Source organism: Drosophila miranda, chromosome 4 (genome assembly GCF_003369915.1).
Source record: "Drosophila miranda strain MSH22 chromosome 4, D.miranda_PacBio2.1, whole genome shotgun sequence".
Lineage (NCBI taxonomy): Eukaryota > Metazoa > Arthropoda > Insecta > Diptera > Drosophilidae > Drosophila > Drosophila miranda.
This window is the reverse complement of record NC_046677.1, coordinates 18,626,622-18,648,920: the sequence shown is the minus strand read 5'-3', so window position 1 is coordinate 18,648,920 and position 22,299 is coordinate 18,626,622. Positions and strand designations below refer to the sequence as shown.

Genomic DNA, 22,299 nt, shown 5'->3' with positions numbered 1-22,299 from the left:
ACAATTTCTTTTGAAAGTTATCTCTAAAGTGCTCGATGTCATCCCCGGGTCTTTTATCGATTGATTCATATTTCTCTAGCATACCAAATGGTCCATTCTCTAAGATCATTAAACACAGTGCAAGTTTTAAAATCTTTCCACCTATGGAAGCCTAGAAAAAACTAGGCCACAAACTAAGCCCTGTCGCCTGCCTGAGGAAATGTTGGAACAAGATCGATGAGAAATACTACTTCAGACGATATGACTCGCTAATTTAATATGTGCATTGAAAGAAATATTGTACTTAGTAAATGTACTGAATGATTTTAATGAATATGATTTGTTTCGTTATTTTTATCAGATCATAATGCATACAATAAAAGTAATATATAAAAGTTATCTCTCTTGCACTCAATTAAGTTATACGTAATGTAGAATATATGTTATATAGTATATATCGCAATCAAATCGTTACCTCATTTCCACAAAAGATATTGTTCGGACATAGAGAAATCTACCCAAAAACCAACAAATTAAACAAACAATATAAAGGAACATTTTATAAATTATTTTGGCGTATCTGAAGAGTTAATTTAGAGGACATATTTCTGCTTTATTCTTGACAAAGCCGGCGGAATTTTGGTTATCAGTTAGATTGAATCTTTGCTTGTCTGGAGGATCTATGAGCGCACATACGTAACAGAGATTCGACACCTTCTGTTCTCTATGAAGTTATCAAGTTATACTTTTAGAATTTGTTTCTTTTTAACTGATCGGTCGTGATCACAGGATACCAATTAGTTCGTTTTTGGGCAAATTAAAGCAAACCAATAGAAGGATTCAATTTGATTGGGGCTTGGTTGGTTTTACCACTGCTGCTGGTAGATGGGAATGTTGTTCTTGACGGCATCGTTCTGCATGTGATAGCCAGGCGCAGCTGCGGGCTGTGTCGCCATGCCCATGATGGCCGTTTGCTGATGCACCTGACTAAATTGATCGTGTGGCGTAAGCTGATGCTGATGCTGCTGTGGCACGTAGCTCTGTTGGGTGACTGCCGGAGAACCATTTGGTGCATACAGATGCGGCTGGGGCTGCTGTGGTGTTGGTCCGGGCTGATATCCCTGCGGCGGCCCCGGCTGCATGTAAGCATGAGGGGGCGGTTGTGATTGCTGTTGCTGGATCTGTGTAACTGCGGGCGGAGCTTGGGCAAACTGCTGCTGCTGGTCTTGTATTGTATTGTAGCCTGGCTGATGCTGCTGTAGCGGCGCTGCTTGCTGCTGCTGGTGGGTGGACACGGGTGCTGGCTGGGCATTATAGAGGGGCTGGGGTGCAGGTGCAGCAGGGTTTAGCTGTGGCAGATGGGGGGGTAGCGCTGGAAAAGAAATTAGTGGGTATACATCGGACGATCAGTTGTAACGAGATGCTCTGTCAGCAAGTGCTTCACTTACAGGTCATCTGCGCTGCGTGTCCATTCTGAAAAGTCAGCGGCACCTGACTCTGTTCCAGGTAACCAGCCGGAGCTGTTGTCGGGGGCGGAACATTTGTTGGGACGTTGGGTACGGGGGCATAAGGGAGCGAGTGCATTCCTGGATAGCTTTGGTGCGGAGGAAAGCCACCCGCACCGGGATAGCCTGGTGCTCCGTACAGAGCGGCTCCCGGAAAGCCGGCTAGGCCCGGCATGAAGCCTCCAGCTGCTGCAGCAAACTGTCCCGCGACGGCCCGATCATCCCTCATCAGACCATGATAAAGATTTATGGCATCGACGAGATCACTTGACAACTGCGTTAATTGGGCGTGCTTACGATCCACTCGCTCCAGTTCGGCGTCAATCAGAGGACCCATTTGATGAACCTCCTGCTCTAGCCGGAGCATTTCGTCGCTATCCTGCGAGGGATCTTCGGGATTTGCCTCGTGGAGTAGATGCAAAAGACGATCAATCTTAGCTTCGTCGATCTCTACGGGCTGAGCAGAGGCAGCAGCTGCTGCTGCGGCTGCAGCTGTGGCTTCAGTCTTTTGCTGCAAAGTCGTTGCGGAGTCCACATCCTTCTGGGCAGCTCCTGTCTTGTGCTGCTGATTGATGTCCAGGCGCTCGGGATCCACAGATAAATCGGCAGTGACGAAATTCGAGGGGAAGAGTCCCTCTCCTCGTTGATTGAAGCCCTTCCACCAGTTGGGGTCGCTGTCATCTAACACATGGATAATCTCGCCAGCGAAGAACGTGAGTTCGTTTTCCTCCGCAGCCTCAAAATCATACAGAGCTCGAACTTTTCTTGGCTCGGGAGCTGGGGCTTGGTTTTGGTTTGGGTTTGCATCGTTGCTTGCGGCACTGGAGGCCCCTCCGAACGACGGATACAACGATGGATAGGCACTAGAGTTCCCTGCACTTGCAGCACTTCCACTGACAGCCTTGGGACTACTCTTGCCCTCCTTCAGTGACAGTTCTATGGCCTTGGCAATGTCATCCTCCTCTTGCTGGCTGCTCACGACATTGGGGTCTTTTGGCAAATTGGCCGCCTTGTCTGCAGCTGTTTTGCTACTCTTTTCGCCAAGATTCTTAAAGTCGTAGCCTTCTAGACGCAGCTTGGTGTAGAGGGCAGGAATCAAATCCAGTTCCCGATCGTTCTTGTAATCATTTTCAGCCCAGTTCTTTAGCACTTGGCGCATTTTCTGGAATGCATAAGGAGTAATGACAGAAAATGATAACCTAAGACTGCTTCCGTGATGTATTTTTGTTGGGTGTATTTACCAGCGTCACCTTTGGCTCTGCCCGGCTCAACAGCCGTCGAAACTCGGTTTCGAAGTCACGTGAGGCAACCTCCAGATGAAAAGGCTTGCCACAATTGTTGGAGCAGGCGTCCAGCAATGTAATCGCCTGCATTACCACATGGGGATCGTTGTGGCCCATGCGCCGCATCACCGCCTTGAGGCAATCCTTAGCCAGACGAGGATTTGTGGACACCTTATCGCACACATCGAGAATTAGTGACCAGTTGTCGTTCGTATTTGTCTCGCTGGTGGCTTTTTCTATAAGTTAGAAACAAAGAAATCGCACTGTCTTATCAGTATTGCGAGTAATTGAACGTGACTCACTCAGAAAAATAAAGGGACAAGAACAAAGATAAGCGGAGCGGAGCGGAATTGATTATAAATAATATACAAAAATCAATAGAACCCGCAGCAAATTGTATTAGGCGCATGTGGGGGTGGCACGCCAGAGACAGACAAACACATCGATGTGGTCTACGTCACTCAAGGTCAGCGACTGCAGTTGAAAACTTCGTAAATAAGTTCAACGAACGACGCAAAGCTGCGCACAGCATCACATCCCCTCACATGACTGGGGCATTCTGTCTTTGTTGTCTGCCCGACTTTAACGAGAGGGGCCGGAAAGGGATTGGAAGGTATCAACGGTGTAGCCATCTCCACAGATTAGATTAGAATACAAATGGCAATGACTGTGGTCAGCTATGGATAGTTCCAATTGAAACCAGGTGCGGCAGACTTACCCACATCGGCGTCAAACGGCGACGATTGCCCGAAAATTCCCATTTCTTTGACCAAACGAGCGCTCAGCTGCCTGCCAATTATTTGTGAAATTGTTCCAAATGATTTTTCCAATTGTACTTTGTATTGTTGTTCGTTATGCTCTTGATTTTCTTTGGTCTCGTCTCTCTTCTTGGCAATCGATTTTCAGTGCGTCACAAACTGTGGTATTTGGACTGGGTTCGCCGGCCGAATCGATTTCTTTATTATTTTAGGGGATACGGATCTACACAAAGTATACTAATTAGTTTAAATGAAAGAACAAACGCTCTGCATTCGCTTAATTTACTTATTTTTTGCGTGTTGTTGTATGTAAAAAAATGACTAATAATGCAGTGTGACCGCGGACTTATGGATCAAATATACCGTCTGACACTCAGAAATATACCGCATCATGTTCAAAATATTCCGTAAATATACTGACGGAGCTTCCCATCATATTCACCGTTTTAGATATTCCGCCGAATATTACTAGCTAGATAGAAGCCTCAGCACTGCACATACAGTTTTATCCGATTAATGACTCAATTTTCTAATTGACGGGCTTCAAAATTGCTAACGATAAGTGTGGCCGTTGATGACCAGACGAAAAAACGACAAACATATTTTTGTATCGATACCTTTTAACAGAACGTGTGCGACTCCAGCCAAATTCATGATTTACATGAGTACAAATTTTGCAATTATTCGTATACTTTTCGAATCTCTCTCTTCCGACATAAAATATCGAGGCCTAGTGGAATACTAATTTGTATTATACATACATCTTTATTAAAGAGTACTTGTGTTGTGAAAAATGACAGGTAAGGTTGTTGTCAACATTTGGGATTTTTCGAAAGCGGGCACATTATTTTCAGCATTTAAAAAAACAACAAAAAGCGCGCAAAAAAGCAGGTTTTGGCGGGCTGAGTTTGTTTTTTCATCGGTATATGTACGGTATATTTTAAAACTGTGACGTATATCTGGGTATATTTCTGAGGGTCAGACGGTATAGTTGATCAATTTGATCCGCGGTCACACTGAAGAAAAGGACGCCGCAAGAAAAAAATTGAAATTCAAATTTTAATTTTAAAATTGAAAACTAAGCAGGTATCAGTGCCATGACACTCCGACGTACTAAGCACGCCAACCGCAACCACTTGCCGGCATTAATGAGCAAAGTGCCGGAAGAGCACCATGAACCAATTAAAAATATGTGCCTAAAAATGATGTCTCATGATGCCTATGGACAGCCGTGAGTATTGGATTAGTAACGCGAAGCTGTCTTCTAATCTTGGTCATCCGCAGCTACGAATGGAGATCTCACGACTTCGAAATGGGCGCTCACTTGGGGAGAGGAAAATTCGGACGCGTCTATTTGGCCCGAGAGCGCTACTCGCATTATTTGGTGGCGATGAAGGTGATGTTCAAGGAGGAGCTACGCAAGGGAAATGTTCAGCGTCAGGTGCTCCGTGAGATAGAGATCCAGTCGCGACTCAAGCACCCCAATATTTTGAGACTTCTGACATGGTTTCACGACGAGAGCCGGATCTACCTGGCTCTGGAGATCGCCTCGGAGGGAGAACTATTCAAGCATCTGCGTGCAGCGCCCGATAATCGGTTCGATGAGCCGCGGTCTGCGAAATACACCTACCAAGTGGCTAATGCCCTGAACTATTGCCATCTGAACAACGTCATTCACAGGGACTTGAAGCCTGAGAACATTTTATTGACGGGCACGGACGATCTAAAACTGGCCGACTTTGGCTGGTCAGCACACACACCCAACAACAAGCGCAGGACCCTTTGCGGAACACTGGACTACCTTCCGCCGGAAATGGTGGATGGCACTTCGTACGATGATACTGTCGATCAATGGTGCTTGGGGATTCTGTGCTACGAGTTTCTCGTGGGCTTCCCGCCCTTCGAATCGAACACCGCGGAGAACACCTACGAAAAGATCAGGCACCTCGAGATCCATTACCCCTCGCACTTATCAAAAGGCAGCAAGGAACTGATCGCTGGGGTAAGGCGTACACTTCTTTAGGCCGTGAACGACTGCTTAAATAATAATTCATTTTCTTCTTGTAGCTACTACGAAAGCAGAGTAATGGACGGATTTCTTTGGTGGATGTGATGACCCATCCTTGGGTTAAGGAGAGCATGGCCGAGAGGGAAGCACAACTGCGGCTGAGCGAGCGTGGCAAGGAGAACATGGCACAAAATTAAAATTCATTTGATACATGGAGTAATTTAAACAACTTCTTTAATATTATCATTATTAAAAGCATTTTTCATTTCAATGTCGCAAAAATTTTTAGTTGCATTTGAATAACACTGGATTCAATACTGAACTAGACTGCAATGGGTTTCATTTGGTATTTTTCAGAGAAAAAGTATTTTTCCGTTTTTTTTTACTTCCTCCCGACGGTCACACTAAATTAATAAATGACAATTTCAAGCAACAAAAAAAAACAAGAGATGAAAAATTCCTGAATTGTACACAATAGTATAGGAGGACAGTGCAAACACAACTGGCGATCCCGCTCAAGCAGCCCGGACGCTGCCCACGCCAGTACTGATAAGTACGGGCCGAGACAGAAACCCTGAAGGGAGTGTAGCAACAATTGTTATTTTCCGTCTAGCCTTTGGTGGGGGACACGAAATCAGCCGCGTTCGGTTTTTAATTAAATTAAAGGGAAAAACCGATACGATAGCGCGCGGATTGACGGCGAGGTCACACACTGTGCTATGGTCTTTATTCGCGATCCCTGTGGCATTGCCTGTCTGGTGATGACTTACGGCGCTGTACTGTACGCTGACTATGTGGTCATTCGTTGGATTATCCTCACCACTATGCCCGGAAGGTGAGCTGTGACTGCCAATGGCGGTAATTGACGGGCTTGAAACTATAATGGCACCCCTTTACTCTCGGCCCTGTAGCATCTGGACCTCGTTCCATGTTGTCCTCTTCAATACGGTCGTCTTCCTACTGGGCATGTCCCATACCAAGGCCGTCTTCTCCGACCCGGGCATCGTACCCCTGCCGGCCAACCGCTTGGACTTCTCGGATCTGCACACCACAAACAAGAACAATCCAGTAGGCAACGGACACAGCAGCGAATGGACAGTCTGCACTCGCTGCGAGACCTATCGACCTCCGCGGGCCCACCATTGCCGGATCTGTAAGCGGTGCATCCGCCGAATGGATCACCACTGCCCCTGGATCAATAATTGCGTGGGCGAACGCAACCAAAAGTACTTCCTACAGTTTCTCATTTACGTGGCCGTTTTATCGCTTTACTCCCTGGGCCTAATTGTTGCCTCTTGGGTGTCGCCCTGCGAGGAATGCAATCAGAATGTGATTGAGTCACAATTGAGAATGTAAGTTGCATCTCCGGAAGCCCAAAACAAGCAACTCTCCTTTTTGGTGTGCCCAGTTCTGATCTGCATACAAATTAGTTTTGACTCAGAGCTGTGCGTTCCAGTACTGTAGTTTTCACCTTCCTTTTCAGGATTCATTCCGTCATCTTGATGCTGGTGTCGGCTCTGTTCGGGCTCTTCGTTACCGCCATTATGGTCGATCAACTGCATGCTATTCTGTACGATGAGACGGCCGTCGAGGCGATACAGCAGAAGGGAACCTATCGGCCAAACCGACGCAAATATCAGCTGCTGGCCGATGTGTTTGGACGTGGCCACCCGGCGCTGTGGCTGCTGCCGTGCACCAGCCTCAACCACGCCTCCCGCTACCACGACACGCCCCTGCTTAGCCACGATGTCTAGGCCGTGCGTGTGTTTGTGTGTGATACGCATATGCAAACCCCATTATAGCCTTCCGGATAACTTGAAGTCCCTCCTTTTGTTTCCGTATGAATTGTGTGCTTCTGTGCGTGCGCAGCCTCAGAGTGTTTTAGTTTTTAATTTTCGTGTGATTTTTTTAAGTAGTCCAGCACGTGTAACTTCACCGTACAGAAAGTCAGATCGATTCCAGTTACGGAATATGTATTATTCGCCGATTCCAGACTTAACTTAATTTATGCTTTAGTTTATAATCAATTGAAATTATAAATATATGTAGAAGAAGCAGGATAGCTGAGCCAGGGAGAGTAGCATACTCAAGACGGATGCGGATATTTTATAAACCACTTTTTGCAATTTGCTTGTTTTAAAACGCATGCGTAGATATACACCGATGTGGACGAAAACCATTGAGATCTTCGGCAAACCGAAGTCTGCACAGTCTCTGTACCCTTGCCTCAGATCGGCAATTTTAATCTGAGCCCTAAAAAATCTCATTTGTATAAACTATGATGTAGCGATCGTCCGCTTTACTGTTTTGTATTCATTGTACGGGAAGAAAGGAGCTTGGAAGCAAGGGTATGGGTGGGTATGTGGGTATGGAATTTTTAGCAGAGCATTTAATATGAAACCGACTAAGAAAAGTAATCCATATACCAAAAACCAAACAAAATAACCATTTATACATATGTACGTGTGTACGATGGTAGCTTGGGCGGCAAAATGTGCAGTAATAGTTCGTATTAAATGTAATCAACTTAAAGGATTAATTAGCGTGAATGTGAGGCAATGACTTTTGTTTTTATTAAAGTTTATTTTCCTTCCATTTCCTCCGATTTCTTTCATCATCACTTTCATTTCACTGGAGCAACGCCTTAAACTCTCAACTTTCTTCATTGTAACACGAAACCGAATTGAGATTTTCCTCGTGAGCATTTTCCAATAAATCTACCGATACTAATAAGCAATCATCAGTCGAGTTCACTGCCCAATCCCTCGACACTCAGTGTGAGCTGCCTCAGTGCCTGTTTGGCCACTTCGCACAGGACTCCCTCTTGTGAGCACTTGTCCTCGTACTGCAGGATTTCCACGCACTCCTTGAGCAGGTCTATGGCGTCGACGAGACGGGCCCGCAGTTCACCGCCATTCAGTTTGCTGGCTATGAACCCACTCTTTGCCAGTAGGACCAGCGGAACATGCAACTCGTACAGATTCATGGCCCGGGAGCGACTCAGGCCTGGCTCAAATTTATTGAGAACGCTGAGCACCTGACGACAAAGTTCCGCCTTGCGCTCCAGCAAATCGTCTGGCAACTGAACCATCTCATAGCGCTGCACCCGGCCGTACATCTCGATGAGCAGCTGCCTCAGTCCAGTGGCAATGAAGTGAAGCGGATGGAGCAGAGATTGGTACTTTCGCAGGAGTCGTTCAGCCTCCTCCAGCCGATGCGGGCCCATTTCAAGAGCTTGCACACCACTGACCTCTGACTGGATCGACTTGATTGTTGTCTCCACATCCACGTTGCTGGTGCTGGCGCCGCAGCTACAGCAGTTCCAACTAGTGTCGACTTCTGTGATATTAAACGGAAAGGGAAATGAGTGGAAGCCTCTCTCAAAAACGTGGGATCGTCAATCAAACGCTCACCTGTGGGCTGCTTGGGCGCTAGGAAGCCCTCCGCGCACTGGCCACATTTTAGGCTGGAGAAGTGAGTCTGTAGTTCTGTGGGATCCAGGCAGCGCTCGCAGTTACAGGTAAAGAATTTTCCCTCTCGAAGATGCGTCTGTCTCTGGGCAGTGCCGTCCAGGGTGTAGGTGTAACTGTGGTGCAACGGCTGTCCATCGTCCAGGTCTACCATGGCACGCAAGCGGATCCTATTGGCGGGGCACAGTCAGAAAGAGTGTGAAGAGTTTTGTTGCGATTGTCATATTCACTTGAAACCCTCGCTGGGATAGATACTCCTGGCAGTGTTGGGCACACAGCTGTGGGCCAGAATACCCGTGTAGGGATAGAGGCATCTCAGAGGATATCCCCTCGCGGTTCTCGCCTCAAACGCGTTCACTTCCAGCACTCCGACCACCTGCATGATGAGCTCCTCGCTGAACCGCGAGGCCAGCTTGCAGGGACCGCGCAGATACTGGGCTATATTCACGAGGTCTGCATGCCAAACGTCCTCGTTAAGGCGACGCTCCGACTCGTGGTGCTCCATAGGCGCGACCTCGACCTCCCAGCGCTTGGGATTCGCCTCCTTGGCTAGCAACACTCTGCAATTGACGGAGATCAAGAGGTTATGCGAAAGATCGAGGTCTATTTTTGTTCCCTCGTCGAGTTTCACTTTCACCTTAGCGGCAAAATACAGTCCAGTTGTGGGCAGTAGCTACTGCCCGAGGGAAGTCTGTAGAATCGAGCCCCGGAAATTTGGAACTCGCGACACTCCAGCTGGACATGCGGGTTTTCCTCGTTCTCGGAGCACTCCTCGCACAGCGGCCAGCCGCATAGGACACAGAGCTCCTCCACATCGGATGCGGGTCGGCAGCAGCCGAGGCATATCACCGGTCCATTGCACTTGGGCCCTATGGCAAACGGTAGTTCCTCTATGAGAAGAGTGCGGGCCGTCGTCGACTCCTGGGCCACCAGGTAGCGCCCACAGACCGCACTCCACTGCACTGATGTGCGATTTACTGGGCGCGATGTCGGCGACGTCATATTTCTGACTGACTCGTACCTGCAAAGTCAGCCATCTACGCCATCTGCCATCAAGAAAGCCAAATCTCTTAGCCTGCCCAAGCAGAAACATTAATATTTCACAGGAACAGTGGAGCGAGCATGCGATGGGAAGTCTTCCATAACGTCGAACCGATTCGAAGAATCTGTCAGATATTGGTGGGTTCAAGTACCGAAATAAACATCTAGATGCATATACAATGTAGTCAGGCATTCTTCTTGAAGTGGCAAGTTCATGGGCCACATGTCAGATCCCACGTATGACGCTTTTTACATTGGACTTGGAGCACTGTGCCGTGAACTGTATCGTTGCCTTCTGATCTTCGCCAACAGACTGCGCTGCCGTCTTTGACGTCGTCAGCGCCCGTTGCTGCTGGGGTTTCGCTTTTAGCCGGCTCACGTTTAATTTAGACGAAATGCTTTGCGGTTGCCAAAAATAATATTTTCATACGCCTCCCTGTCTGGCTGCCTTCCACCCTGATCTCAGGCACCCCCTGGATCATCCACAAACTAACCTCAAAGGTGTTATGCAATCCAGCTGCGTACAGACGCCATCCTCGCTCACATTGCCGGCGAATGTGACGCGAGCAGCAGAGAATACGACGCATTCGCTCCGATGATGGATGCCGTCATCATCGCCGCCAGCACACACTCCACACAGCGGCCAGTCGCAAAGCTCACAGCGGTCCAGGGAGTCGCCATCTTCGCCGAACTGTAGGTACTGGTGGCACCCCAGGCAGACGATTCCGCTGTCCCTTTTGGGGCCGAAGGCGAAGGGTAGCTCCTCCACAAGTAAATCCCCGCGCTGGACTGGCTCCGCGACGGCCAGGCAACGGCCAAAGACTGTGTCGTGTTCCAGCCGCGCCTTCAACATATTTTCACTGCACTCGAATTCGAATGAGCATTGTTCCGTCACGATCGATAAATGCAACTCAATTGCTTGGAAGAAAGATGTCTAAAAATAGAGTACTCTCTGAAGAATAAATGATCGCCTTTGCCAGAACTCGCATATTGACGAATTGGGCTGATTGATTGATTGATAAATTAAAGTATTGATTAATAATTCATTGAACCATATTCTGAGCCATTTGAAAGCCCGTTAATTGAGCCCTGCTGTTTTGGAACGGCTCATGATAGGGATGGCTATTAGCACCACCAGGCGACAGCCAGTTTATCCAATATCAATCCTTTCAACTGATCAATCAGTTTTACTGATGCGGGTTTTATGGGAACACTAGATAAGGAGGATGCTCGAAACAGGCACCCAACGCAGGTTGAAATAACAAGGGTTTTGATCCCCATCTAACGCAGACCATGGACTCAAAGCATTGGAAAATTGTTTTGCGGCTCAAGAAAAATTTGTCACTGTGCCTTCGGAGCCGCCAATCAATTCAGTTCCGCCCGGCAAAAACTTTTTGATTTTTTAAATACCAATATTGCTAATATGGGGAAAACAGATCGGGTTGATTCTATCAACTAAGCCAATATATGCAATTACACATATATTTTATATGGAAGTACAATTTTGAAAAAAAAAAAACCGTTACTATCAATCGTTTTTATACCCGATACTTAAAATGAGTATTGGGGTATATTAGATTTGTGGTAAAAGTGGATGTGTGTAACGTCCAGAAGGAATCGTTTCCGACCCCATAAAGTATATATATTCTTGATCAGCATCAATAGCCGAGTCGATTGAGCCATGTCTGTCTGCCCGTCTGTCCGTCCGTCCGTCCCCTTCAGCGCCAAGTGCTCAAAGACTATAAGAGCTAGAGTAACGATGTTTTGGATCCAGACTTCTGTGATATGTCACTGCTACAAAAATATTTAAAAACTTCGCCCCGCCCACTTCCGCTCCCACAAAGGACGAAAATCTGTGGCATCCACATTTTAAAAGATACGATAAAACCAAAAACGCAGAATCGTAGAGGATGACTATATGTTTTAGAATGTAAGATCTCAACCAGATCGTATAATTATTATAGCCAGAATCAAGAAAACAATTTCATTCTTTCTCGCTCTGTCTCTCTCTAACACACAGGTTTCATGGTCGGTTTTGCCAATTGCAAAATATGAGTTCAAGGATCTCAGAACCTATAAGAGCCAGAGCAACCAAATTTGGTATCCACACTCCTGTGATATCGGACCTTGACCGTTTCGTGTCCAAATTTCGCCACACCCCCTTCCGCCCCCGCAAAGGACGAAAATCTGGGGCATCCACAAATCTCAGAGACTATTAAGGCTAGAGTAACCAAATTTGGTATCCGCACTTCTGTTAGATCTCACTATAAAACGTATATCTCAGAATTTCGCCCCACTCCCTTCCGCCCCCACAAAGGACGAAAATCTGTTGCATCCACAATATTTCAGATTCGAGAAAACTAAAAACGCAGAATCATAGATAATGACCATATCTATCAGATTGCTAAATCTGGATCAGATCAGATCATTTTTATAGCCAATAGGAACAAATAAATTTGCAGTGGCTACGCAGCGCCCGACATCACGCTCAGACTGATTTTCTGTCTCTCTCGCACGCACTCTTTGTCGTGTCGTTTAATATTAGCGGCGACTGCCGGAGGAGAGCCATACTGACTTAGTATCGGGTATAACTGTAGAGTTGCGGTGTCCGCAGCAATTCACAACGTTCCCCCTCGTTTAAAATCGAGAACATCGAATTTCTTAACTATCGATGTGTCGAACAGCTGACTTTTACCTCTAGAGAAAAATCTACTACGTTTGCTTCTCAATTTTTTCAAACATGTACGTTCAAAAACGTAGGTTTTTCACACCGACGCTTCCATGGGGCTTATATGAAAAAAACGGGACAAAAATGGTTGAAACGTACACATTTCCTCTTCAGGTGTCGCTTTTAGTATTTACAAAAAAATTTACTTAATATGTACCAAATGTGTAGTTAATGTGTAGTTACCATGTCATGAAATGAATTTAGTGGAAATTGTTGTCGACCGTTTTTGCTTAAACCTTATTTTATAAGCAATGCAATATAGATGACAACTTAAATTTAACCAGTCTTGTAGGAAATTGATTTAATAATCGGATAAAATTAAGGGTTCAGATCCCCGGGTCTTAGCTAGCAAGTAATATTCGACGGAAGATCAAAAAAGAGGAATATGTAAAATAGAACTTGAATTCGTCAGTATATTTTTAAAATGAGACGGTATATTTTTGTATATTTTAACGATAAATCTGCGGTCACACTGGTCTATTCATAAATCCGCTGGTCACACTGTTCGCAGAATTAAATTTTGTGGTCGTCGTTTAAAAGTCTCGTCGTGTTTCTGTTCCTCTAAAATTACCATCTAAACTAAAACTTATCCAAAGTAAGTACAACTAGCTTAAGACGCTTTAAAGTACAATGCCAACCAGTAGGAAATTCCACAAACAGCCAAGTGCAGATCGCCAGTGAAAGTGATTTCATAACCTCGAAAGGAAAAAAATTTGCAAGTACACACGCGCATTAGCCGCAAAGGGTTGTAGTTGTAGTTGTATTTGCATGGCTAGCTCTATGAGTGAAAAAGTATTTATCAGCTAATGAAAAATGCATCGAAGTATAGCTAGCTGATAAAAGCTCATGGGCCAAACTAAATTGACGCCGGCCCACACACACGCAAACGGGCTCAGACGCACGAAGAGTTCATTGGCAGCAGCCGGCAAAAAGAGTGCTGGGAAAATGTAGTTACGTAACATGTTCGCCACCAATGAATGAGTGCTCTCGTCTCGTTTAAATTGTTTTGATCAATTTTGTTCTTTATCGCAATGTCACATCGCTCTTCGCTCGTCTTTATCAACATACATATTCTTCATTTTCCTTATCGTTTTTTCCATTTGCTTGTGTGTGTGGGCAGGCTGTCATGTGAGGTGGAGGGGGCGTGTGATGCGGCAGTTTTAGTCCAGGTTCTGGTCTAAAAGTGACGTCACTAAAAAATCAATAGTTTTCCGTGACACCTTTTCGAGCGAAATTCTGTGTGATTGTAAGAAAATTAATTGTTTTCTGGTTATGCAATAAAGAAATGTAAGAGCCCTCTCTCCGCTTACCCCCGCGTGTATAAGTTATTCGAAGGTCTAACCCTTGAATCAAGGTCACATTTGAGATGCTGCTGTCCCGGGACCTCTTTCTTCTTTCCTTTTTTTGATTTTTGTTTCCATTGTTACATCACACGGCACCTGAATAGATCAGTTAGCATTTCCATATCTGTCCCATTTTCGAGAGGGCGCGTCTGCTCTTTCGTTGCTGGTCATTTCCCGTTTGGCTTTGGGCCATAAAAACTCGCCGTCGCTGTGCTTTTCATAATTCACGTTCTCGATTGCTCGCAGGTCCCAGTAGCAGGTCCGGTCCGCTCTCCGAAAGCCGTGCCCAATATTCGCACCATGACTGTGAACTGTTTGCTTGTTTCGCATTCTTGACGTCACACGGAAATAGAAACGAAGGAGAGACCAAAGCAGAGACTGCAATTGTGCAATTAGCTTCTGTGTCAATGATCGCTCGGCTGCTGCAGAGCTGCTCTGCTGGCTGACCAGCAATCGGTGCCAAAAAGGCAGGGGCATGGGGTAGAGCAGACCGCATATGGGAGTCCAACTGTAGTTCCAGTTACTACATCTCCCCTCTCGCCATATCCATTGGGTATTTAACCGTCGCTTTCATGATACAATTTATGTTAGGTGGAAGACACGAACGAAGCTTCTCGATTCCTCATAATTAGACCAGTTTTGTGTGGTGAAATTTCCACAAATCACTTCGCTTAGCTTTGTTACTGTGTGCGTCACAGCGATCAGACGAGACCCAAGTCTCGCTGGCTCTCTCTTACATTTTTGCGGCACTCTACAGCAGACGTGCGTTGACCTCTCCACTTATACATCAGCACATGCCGCTGCGGCTTTTCTTCGCCAGATCTCTGGCAGCCATGCCATGGCAGAATGCTGCCTTGAAAACGAATCTAAATTGAAATCAAACTTTTTATACCCGATACTCAAAATGAGTATTGGGGTATATTAGATTTGTGGTAAAAGTGGATGTGTGTAACGTCCAGAAGAAATCGTTTCCGACCCTATAAAGTATATATATTCTTGATCAGCATCAATAGCCGAGTCGATTGAGCCCTGTCTGTCTGTCCGTCCGTCCGTCCGGCTGTACGTCCGTCCGTCTGTCCGTCCGTCCGTCTGTCCGTCCCCTTCAGCGCCAAGTGCTCAAAGACTATAAGAGCTAGAGCAACGATGTTTTGGATCCAGACTTCTGTGATATGTCACTGCTACAAAAATATTTAAAAACTTCGCCCCGCCCACTTCCGCCCCCACAAAGGACGAAAATCTGTGGCTTCCACATTTTTAAAGATACAATAAAACGCAGAATCGTAGAGGATGACTATATCTTCTAGAGTGCAAAATCTAAACCAGATCGTATAATTATTATAGCCAGAATCAAGAAAACAATTTCATTCTTTCTCGCTCTGTCTCTCTCTAACACACAGGTTTCATGGTCGGTTTTGCCAATTGCAAAATATGAGTTCAAGGATCTCAGAACCCATAAGAGCTAGAGCAACCAAATTTGGTATCCACACTCCTGTGATATCGGACCTTGACCATTTTGTGTCAAAATTTCGCCACACCGCCTTCCACCCCCGCAAAGGACGAAAATCTGGGGCATTTACAAATCTCAGAGACTATTAACGCTACAGTAACCAAATTTAGTATCCGTACTCCTGTTAGATCTCACTATAAAACGTATATCTCAAAATTTCGCCCCACCCCCTTCCGCCCCCACAAAGGACGAAAATCTGTTGCATCCACAATATTGAGGATACGAGAAAACTAAAAACGCAGAATCATAGATAATGATCAGATTGCTGAATCTGGATCAGATCAGATCATTTTTATAGCCAAAAGGAACAAATCAATTTGCAGTGGCTACGCAGCGCCCGACGTCACGCTCAGACTGATTTTCTGTCTCTCTCGCACGCACTCTTTGTCGTGTCGTTTAATATTAGCGGCGTCTGCCGGATGAGAGCCGTACTGACTAAGTATCGGGTATAAATGTAGAGTTGCGGTGTCCGCAGCAACTCACAACGATCCCCCTCGTTTTTGTTTATTATCGCTGCACCAAATTGACATTTAGCCAAGTACAACGGGGAAATGTCTAGAAATCTTTTCACTTGTCTGTGCGCTGCCTCTGGGCATTCCGAATTCAGCTTTTCACTTTCCAATCGCAGCCGGCTATACATGTAGAAGGATTTAATTCCACAAAAAGTAATTTTCATCATGTAGCTGATAAGATTAGAACGGCCCGCTCCGTCCCGTTTCCATGAACACGGTAGCTTATCTAGCTTTCCGAGCAATAATTGTGCGGGAAAGTGAAATAATTTGCAATAAATGACCCAGGCCCTTTTATCGATCTTTCACAAGCTAATTCGAGTTCTCTTTGAAACCACTTCAGATGGCTCCTCCATCATACAGCGATTTGGGCAAGCAGGCTCGCGACATCTTCAGCAAAGGCTACAACTTTGGCCTGTGGAAATTGGACCTGAAGACCAAGACGCCCTCGGGCATTGAATTCAACACAGCTGGCCACTCCAACCAGGAGTCGGGCAAGGTCTTCGGCTCCCTGGAGACCAAGTACAAGGTGAAGGACTATGGCCTCACTCTCACGGAGAAGTGGAACACAGACAACACCCTGTTCACCGAGGTGGCTGTCCAGGACCAGCTGCTCGAGGGTCTGAAGCTCTCGCTGGAGGGAAACTTTGCTCCCCAGTCTGGGTATGCGACGCACGTGTTCTAGATGACCCCCAGAGCCGGATTATTGACACTATCTTTCCGAACAGAAACAAGAACGGCAAGTTCAAGGTTGGCTTCGGCCATGAATACGTGAAAGCCGATTCGGACGTCAACATTGATCTGAAGGGTCCCTTGATCAACGCCTCTGCCGTGCTGGGCTACAACGGATGGTTGGCCGGCTACCAGGCCGCATTTGATACGCAACAGACCAAGTTGACCACCAACAACTTTGCCCTTGGCTACACCACCAAGGACTTTGTCTTGCACACATCTGTGTAAGTAAACGGTCACACCCACTGGCGCACGACTGGTTATATAATCGACCTACTTTGCTTCTGTTTCCAGGAACGATGGCCAGGAGTTCAGCGGCTCCATCTTCCAACGCACTTCGGACAAGCTGGATGTGGGTGTGCAGCTGTCGTGGGCCAGCAGCAACAGCAACACCAAGTTCGCCATCGGCGCCAAATACCAATTGGGCGACGATGCCAGCGTACGCGCCAAGGTGAACAATGCCAGCCAGGTGGGCTTGGGCTATCAGCAGAAGTTGCGTGATGGCATCACCTTGACCCTGTCCACGTTGGTCGATGGCAAGAACTTCAACGACGGCGGCCACAAGATCGGAGTTGGTCTGGAGCTGGAGGCTTAGGTCGACGATTTTCCCAATCGAGGAATATAGTTATCTAACATCCCCACACTCCCAACAACAACAACAGTAACAGAAAGAAAAGTAAAAGTAAAAGTGCAGAAACAACACCAAGCTGAGCAGAACAACAAATAAGCAAATAAAACTGTAAAAGATATTTTACGAAAACACCACAAAAGATACAATAATCTTCACATTTAGCAATCGGTTTAGATCAGTTGCCAGAACTCCTCCGCCTCCACCTGCGCCACCGCCACCGCCACCGCCTCCATTTCCAACAATCCGCGCTCCACCAGAATCTGCAGAAGAGACACTGCCAACCAACAAAGCGAGCAAGGGTCGAGACGGTCGGACGGTCAGTCGGTCAGTCAACCGTCGCTGGATGTAGTTTTGTTTAGTATGTACCATGAAAACTAGCTTATGTGTTGTTGGCAAAGAACAGAGAAAAATACATTTACCTATTAAACAAAACTAAAGTTAAAACAAACACTGTTGCTCGGAGCTTGACTTATTTGCAGTGGAGAGGCCGTCACTGCCAGATCCCTGCTCCTATCCCTCAGAGGGGGAACCAGGACACACCCTACACACTTCTTAAACAATCTACATTTTGTTGTGCATTTACCTGAAAAGAAATAAAGCGAAAAGAAAGAAAACTATACGGATTCGAGGTGTGTGAACGTGATGGATGGCAAGGGATAAGTACCTCTGCAACCAGGTCGAATGTACTATAAGAAAGAGGAAGTAGGACCCCTACAGCGTATGGACCACTAGACCGCACAAGTACTACGCCTATGCCTGTATATAAACTATTCACCTGGTATCCTGTTGTCGTGGGCACTTTGCTTTATCATAGAGAGCGATGAATAGCAGCTCGTAATCATACAATCATCCTAATCTGGCACATCACAAATTTTTCAATAATTTATAGAATAGTTCGGTAAAAATTCGAAAACGCTTTCACTCCGTTAAACCTCATCCATTGCTACTCAGTGCGTCTAAAATGGCACCGCCACCGTATCCTGACTTGGGAAAGCTGGCACGGGATCTGTTCAGGCGCGGCTACCATCCGGGTGTCTGGCAGCTGGACTGCAAGAGCATGAGCAGCCCGGGCATTGAGTTTTTCACCACAGGATTCGCCAGCCAGGATCACAGCAAGGTGGCCGGCTCCCTGCAGAGCAAGTACAAGATCGAGGACTCTGGTCTGACGCTGACGGAACGATGGAATACAGATAGTTGGTTCTTTGGCGAGATCGTGCAGAAGGATAAGCTGGCCCAGGGCCTGATGTTGGGCCTGGAGGGCAAATTCCAGCCAAGTTCTGAGTACGTATGGCTTTCGAACATTGGCTTTTCCGCTCTCTAATTCTCTCTACAGCTCCAAGGACGGCAAGTTCAAGCTGGGCTATGTCGAGGACCATTTCAACTTCCTCACTGACATGGGCATCAGCTCGAGTCCCATCATGAACTGCTCCCTGGTCTTGGGTCACAAGGAGTTCTTAGGCGGGCTTGGCTGCACGTTTGATTTGGGAGACACAGCACTCAGCAGCTGGAAGGTTGCCCTGGGCTGGTCCAATGATAAGGCCACACTCCATGGCGAGCTGTAAGTTGAATCACTGAGAAGGTTCTCAGTGCTGTCCAGGTCTGAATCTCCATCCTTGCTCTTTGCAGAAAGGATGGCGACTCCTGGTTAGCCTCGCTCTTCTACAAGCTCAATGACCCGATCGATGCCGCTGTAGAGCTGACCAAAACTGGCGGCGGCGGTGGCGGACCGGAGCCTGCAGAGGGTGAAGCAGAGCAGGCCGGCGGCAGCGACGTGACCGTCGGGGTGGGCATGATATATCGTCTTGAGGGCGATGCCCTCATCCGGGCCAAGATCAACAGCAAGGCGGAGCTGGGCCTGGGCTATGAACAGAAGGTGCGTGAGGGCATCACTGCCTCCATCTCGGCGGTCCTGGACGGCCGGAATATCAGCGATGGCAACCACAAGTTTGGCGTGGGCTTGGCCCTGGAGTGCTAGAAGTGGTTGAAGTGGTTGAACTGGGAGAAGGGTTATACAGTGGATCAAAATATAATAATTTAGCAGATTGCGAGCATTTTACATTCCGATACATCAAACGGAGTAGTTTTGAACTGAATTTCAGGTTTCCCCAGAGCATTTCATTTGCGAATCTTAAATTCATAAAATTTTAGTTTAATTAATTTGTTCCTTTTTAGCGTTAGACAAAATGAGTAATAAAAGGCTCAGTAGCATATTCCGGCGCAGAAGAGAGTCCAAAATAGAAAACGACGAAGAAGACGAGCCCGTGCCCGAGGCGAAAACCCAACCGAGCCCTCAGGATAACAGCTCAAAAGCCCAAGATAAGCCAAAAGTGAAGGATGACGTAGAGATACTGCCGGTGCCGGTGCCGGTGCCCGAGGGCGAGATGCCCACATATTTCCACGTGGGTGGTGCGGCCAAGGAGTGTCTCATCAGGGGCTACAAGTTTGGCGTCTGGCACTTGCGGTGCTCCTCTAAGATGGATAACGGCGTCGTCTTGAGCAGCTTCGGAGAGGGCAATCCCCTCTTGACTTCCGTGTTTGGAGGGCTCCAGGCTTTAAAAGAGTTCGAGAACTGTCACACGTCTCTCACCTGGGTAACCAGCAGCAACGAGTTTAGAGGGGAGCTCGGAGTTCGAGGTGGGTTGGCCGGCGGCATAGCCCACTCCATTCTGAGGTCAACACTTTCCATGACGGATGAGTGAGTCTGGAATGCAACATTGGCTGTCCATGTCGTTGATTTTATATGATGATTTTCCTTCAGACACCAGTTTAGTATAGGTTCAAGCTTGCTAAAAGCTGGCTTCATGCGCAGTCCTTTCAATATCGAGATAGTTGTGCCAATTGTGAAGGAGCCCACGCTAATGGGATACGTCCTTGCGGCTCCTGCTGAGAACTGGCTTCTGGGCTACCGCACGGTCTACAGCGTCGCCGAGAAAGCATTCGACAAGCACGCCTTCTGCTTGGGATACAACAACGGGTCCACCGAAATGGGCCTCAAGGCGTAAGTTCTATTTTTGGAAAGGTCTCGACGAAATATTCTGCTGACTGGTGTTTTTCCTCCCGCACTCATAGGGAGAACTTCAAGGATCTGCGGGGCTCTCTCTTTCAGCGCATTGGCGAGAGCTGGGCCGTGGCTCTGAAAATGAACTTTTATGGCGAGGAGCAGCTAAAGATGTTTGCCATTGGATGTCAGTACCAGCTGGGGGATGGATCGCTGCTGAAGGCCAAGGTTCGAGACGATGGAAACGTGGGGGTGGTCTTCCAGACGAAAATTGGCGAAAACGTTGATGTGACGTATCATGTGGGCTGCGACGGCAAATCCCCGATTAGTGGTGAACATAAGATCGGAGCTTCATGGATTTTCAACTGTTAAGTGTAGAAATTATAACGTTTAAGATAATTTTACGGCATATACATGTGTGCATATGTATATATAAATTAACGAGGGGGAACGTTGTGAGTTGCTGCGGACACCGCAACTCTACGGTTATACCCGATACTAAGTCAGTATGGCTCTCCTCCGGCAGACGCCGCTAATATTAAACGACACGACAAAGAGTGCGTGCGAGAGAGACAGAAAATCAGTCTGAGCGTGACGTCGGGCGCTGCGTAGCCACTGCAAATTGATTTGTTCCTTTTGGCTATAAAAATGATCTGATCTGATCCAGATTCAGCAATCTGATAAATATGATCATTATCTATGATTCTGCGTTTTTAGTTTTCTCGAATGTGCAATATTGTGGATGCAACAGATTTTCGTCCTTTGTGTGGGCGGAAGGGGGTGGGGCGAAATTTTGAGATACACGTTTTATAGTTAGATCTAACAGGAGTGCGGATACCAAATTTGGTTACTCTAGCCTTAATAGTCTCTGAGATTTTTGAATATCCCCAGATTTTCGTCCTTTGCGGGGGCGGAAGGGGGTGTGGCGAAATTTTGAAACAAACTCGTCTCGGTCCGATATATTAGGAGTGTGGATACCAAATTTGGTTGCTCTAGCTTTTGTAGTCTCTGAGATCTAGGCGCTAATGTTTTACTCTAAGCAAAGCCGCCTATGCTACGTGTGTGTTAGAGAGAGACAGGGCGAGAAAAAATGAAATTGTTTTCTTGATTCTGGCTATAATAATAATACGATCCAATTCAGATTCCGCAGTCTTAAAGATATGGTCATTCTCTACAATTCTACGTTTTTGGTTTTCTCATATCTTTAAAATTGTGGATGCCACAGATTTTCGTCCTTTGTGGGGGCGGAAGTGGGCGGGGCGAAGTTTTTAAATATTTTTGTAGCAGTGACATATCACAGAAGTCTGGATCCAAAACATCGTTGCTCTAGCTCTTATAGTCTTTGAGCACTAGGCGCTGAAGGGGACGGACAGACGGACAGACGGACGGACGGACAGACGGACAGACAGACATGGCTCAATCGACTCGGCTATTGATGCTGATCAAGAATATATATACTTTATGGGGTCGGAAACGATTCCTTCTGGACGTTACACACATCCACTTTTACCACAAATCTAATATACCCCAATACTCATTTTGAGTATCGGGTATAAAAAGAATTAGATATCGTTAACTGCCGTTTTGAGCCGTCAGCCATCGGGTGCTACAGGGGGACAAACGGATGACGGGTCGGCTCGCACAACTGTGCGGGCTATGCCTCGGGTGACCATCCCCTTCCCGCCTACTCGTGGGAACTACTATGCCAAATAATAAACATATAAAAACCAACAAAGCCGCAAAGGAGCTCGGTACTCCTCTAAAAGAACCGGGGGACAAGCCAATCCCTCTGCACCAGCGCCTGGGA

The 22,299-nt window shown here is 46.8% G+C and overlaps 7 protein-coding genes across 10 annotated transcripts; 5 read left to right on the top strand and 2 right to left on the bottom strand.

Annotated features, from left to right (window-relative positions):
* Positions 1–356: 356 nt before the first annotated feature.
* On the bottom strand, positions 357–4,278 carry LOC108163213 (signal transducing adapter molecule 1). Of its 3 annotated transcripts, none has more exons than XM_033392548.1 (5): positions 4,143–4,278; positions 3,486–3,748; positions 2,726–3,003; positions 1,428–2,646; positions 357–1,351 (listed from the first exon to the last, which is right to left on the bottom strand). In XM_033392548.1, the coding sequence occupies exons 2-5, from the start codon at positions 3,526–3,528 to the stop codon at positions 846–848; spliced, it is 2,046 nt and encodes a 681-aa protein (XP_033248439.1). In that variant the 5' UTR covers positions 3,529–3,748; positions 4,143–4,278; the 3' UTR covers positions 357–845. The 3 variants fall into 3 exon arrangements, with proteins under 3 accessions (XP_033248439.1, XP_033248438.1, XP_017153856.2); XM_033392547.1 differs by lacking the exon at positions 4,143–4,278 and adding an exon at positions 3,812–3,912; XM_017298367.2 differs by lacking the exon at positions 4,143–4,278 and having other exon boundaries at positions 3,486–3,799.
* A 344-nt stretch (positions 4,279–4,622) lies between these two features.
* LOC108163149 (aurora kinase B) lies at positions 4,623–5,815 on the top strand. The gene is made up of 3 exons (XM_017298265.2): positions 4,623–4,756; positions 4,810–5,527; positions 5,593–5,815. The coding sequence occupies exons 1-3, from the start codon at positions 4,623–4,625 to the stop codon at positions 5,728–5,730; spliced, it is 990 nt and encodes a 329-aa protein (XP_017153754.1). The 3' UTR covers positions 5,731–5,815.
* Positions 5,816–5,934: 119 nt separating this feature from the next.
* On the top strand, positions 5,935–7,659 carry LOC108163150 (palmitoyltransferase ZDHHC3). Its single transcript, XM_033392550.1, has 3 exons — positions 5,935–6,368; positions 6,445–6,885; positions 7,017–7,659. Exons 1-3 carry the CDS (start codon positions 6,253–6,255, stop codon positions 7,285–7,287), a joined length of 828 nt encoding a protein of 275 aa, XP_033248441.1. The 5' UTR covers positions 5,935–6,252; the 3' UTR covers positions 7,288–7,659.
* A 184-nt stretch (positions 7,660–7,843) lies between these two features.
* On the bottom strand, positions 7,844–10,955 carry LOC108163148 (SET domain-containing protein SmydA-8). Of its 2 annotated transcripts, none has more exons than XM_033392549.1 (4): positions 10,539–10,955; positions 9,234–9,563; positions 8,947–9,173; positions 7,844–8,872 (listed from the first exon to the last, which is right to left on the bottom strand). In XM_033392549.1, exons 1-4 carry the CDS (start codon positions 10,895–10,897, stop codon positions 8,274–8,276), a joined length of 1,515 nt encoding a protein of 504 aa, XP_033248440.1. In that variant the 5' UTR covers positions 10,898–10,955; the 3' UTR covers positions 7,844–8,273. The 2 variants fall into 2 exon arrangements, with proteins under 2 accessions (XP_033248440.1, XP_017153753.2); XM_017298264.2 differs by lacking the exon at positions 10,539–10,955 and adding an exon at positions 9,641–10,017.
* A 2,302-nt stretch (positions 10,956–13,257) lies between these two features.
* On the top strand, positions 13,258–17,942 carry LOC108163574 (voltage-dependent anion-selective channel). Its single transcript, XM_017298941.2, has 4 exons — positions 13,258–13,367; positions 16,475–16,794; positions 16,860–17,087; positions 17,158–17,942. The coding sequence occupies exons 2-4, from the start codon at positions 16,475–16,477 to the stop codon at positions 17,456–17,458; spliced, it is 849 nt and encodes a 282-aa protein (XP_017154430.1). The 5' UTR covers positions 13,258–13,367; the 3' UTR covers positions 17,459–17,942.
* A 376-nt stretch (positions 17,943–18,318) lies between these two features.
* LOC108163573 (voltage-dependent anion-selective channel) lies at positions 18,319–19,536 on the top strand. Its single transcript, XM_017298940.2, has 3 exons — positions 18,319–18,775; positions 18,828–19,052; positions 19,121–19,536. The coding sequence occupies exons 1-3, from the start codon at positions 18,456–18,458 to the stop codon at positions 19,467–19,469; spliced, it is 894 nt and encodes a 297-aa protein (XP_017154429.1). The 5' UTR covers positions 18,319–18,455; the 3' UTR covers positions 19,470–19,536.
* Positions 19,537–19,580: 44 nt separating this feature from the next.
* Positions 19,581–20,901, top strand: LOC108163572 (voltage-dependent anion-selective channel). Its single transcript, XM_017298939.2, has 3 exons — positions 19,581–20,189; positions 20,253–20,492; positions 20,564–20,901. The coding sequence occupies exons 1-3, from the start codon at positions 19,678–19,680 to the stop codon at positions 20,862–20,864; spliced, it is 1,053 nt and encodes a 350-aa protein (XP_017154428.1). The 5' UTR covers positions 19,581–19,677; the 3' UTR covers positions 20,865–20,901.
* The last annotated feature ends 1,398 nt before the right edge of the window (positions 20,902–22,299 follow it).

Coding starts and splice junctions, on each gene's coding strand:
- LOC108163150 (XM_033392550.1), top strand. CDS start 6,253: ATGGTCTTTATTCGCGATCCCTGTGGCATTGCCTGTCTGGTGATGACT. Junction 6,369..6,444: donor CTCACCACTATGCCCGGAAG/GTGAGCTGTGAC, acceptor TCGGCCCTGTAG/CATCTGGACCTCGTTCCATG. Junction 6,886..7,016: donor ATTGAGTCACAATTGAGAAT/GTAAGTTGCATC, acceptor CTTCCTTTTCAG/GATTCATTCCGTCATCTTGA.
- LOC108163572 (XM_017298939.2), top strand. CDS start 19,678: ATGAGTAATAAAAGGCTCAGTAGCATATTCCGGCGCAGAAGAGAGTCC. Junction 20,190..20,252: donor ACACTTTCCATGACGGATGA/GTGAGTCTGGAA, acceptor ATTTTCCTTCAG/ACACCAGTTTAGTATAGGTT. Junction 20,493..20,563: donor ACCGAAATGGGCCTCAAGGC/GTAAGTTCTATT, acceptor CCGCACTCATAG/GGAGAACTTCAAGGATCTGC.
- LOC108163574 (XM_017298941.2), top strand. CDS start 16,475: ATGGCTCCTCCATCATACAGCGATTTGGGCAAGCAGGCTCGCGACATC. Junction 16,795..16,859: donor AACTTTGCTCCCCAGTCTGG/GTATGCGACGCA, acceptor CTTTCCGAACAG/AAACAAGAACGGCAAGTTCA. Junction 17,088..17,157: donor TTTGTCTTGCACACATCTGT/GTAAGTAAACGG, acceptor TTCTGTTTCCAG/GAACGATGGCCAGGAGTTCA.
- LOC108163149 (XM_017298265.2), top strand. CDS start 4,623: ATGACACTCCGACGTACTAAGCACGCCAACCGCAACCACTTGCCGGCA. Junction 4,757..4,809: donor CATGATGCCTATGGACAGCC/GTGAGTATTGGA, acceptor GGTCATCCGCAG/CTACGAATGGAGATCTCACG. Junction 5,528..5,592: donor GCAAGGAACTGATCGCTGGG/GTAAGGCGTACA, acceptor TTCTTCTTGTAG/CTACTACGAAAGCAGAGTAA.
- LOC108163213 (XM_033392548.1), bottom strand. CDS start 3,528: ATGGGAATTTTCGGGCAATCGTCGCCGTTTGACGCCGATGTGG. Junction 2,647..2,725: donor CAGAGCCAAAGGTGACGCTG/GTAAATACACCC, acceptor TATGCATTCCAG/AAAATGCGCCAAGTGCTAAA. Junction 1,352..1,427: donor ACACGCAGCGCAGATGACCT/GTAAGTGAAGCA, acceptor TTTCTTTTCCAG/CGCTACCCCCCCATCTGCCA.
- LOC108163573 (XM_017298940.2), top strand. CDS start 18,456: ATGGCACCGCCACCGTATCCTGACTTGGGAAAGCTGGCACGGGATCTG. Junction 18,776..18,827: donor AAATTCCAGCCAAGTTCTGA/GTACGTATGGCT, acceptor TTCTCTCTACAG/CTCCAAGGACGGCAAGTTCA. Junction 19,053..19,120: donor GCCACACTCCATGGCGAGCT/GTAAGTTGAATC, acceptor TGCTCTTTGCAG/AAAGGATGGCGACTCCTGGT.
- LOC108163148 (XM_017298264.2), bottom strand. CDS start 10,005: ATGACGTCGCCGACATCGCGCCCAGTAAATCGCACATCAGTGCAGTGG. Junction 9,174..9,233: donor TATCCCAGCGAGGGTTTCAA/GTGAATATGACA, acceptor CCCCGCCAATAG/GATCCGCTTGCGTGCCATGG. Junction 8,873..8,946: donor AGCGCCCAAGCAGCCCACAG/GTGAGCGTTTGA, acceptor TTAATATCACAG/AAGTCGACACTAGTTGGAAC.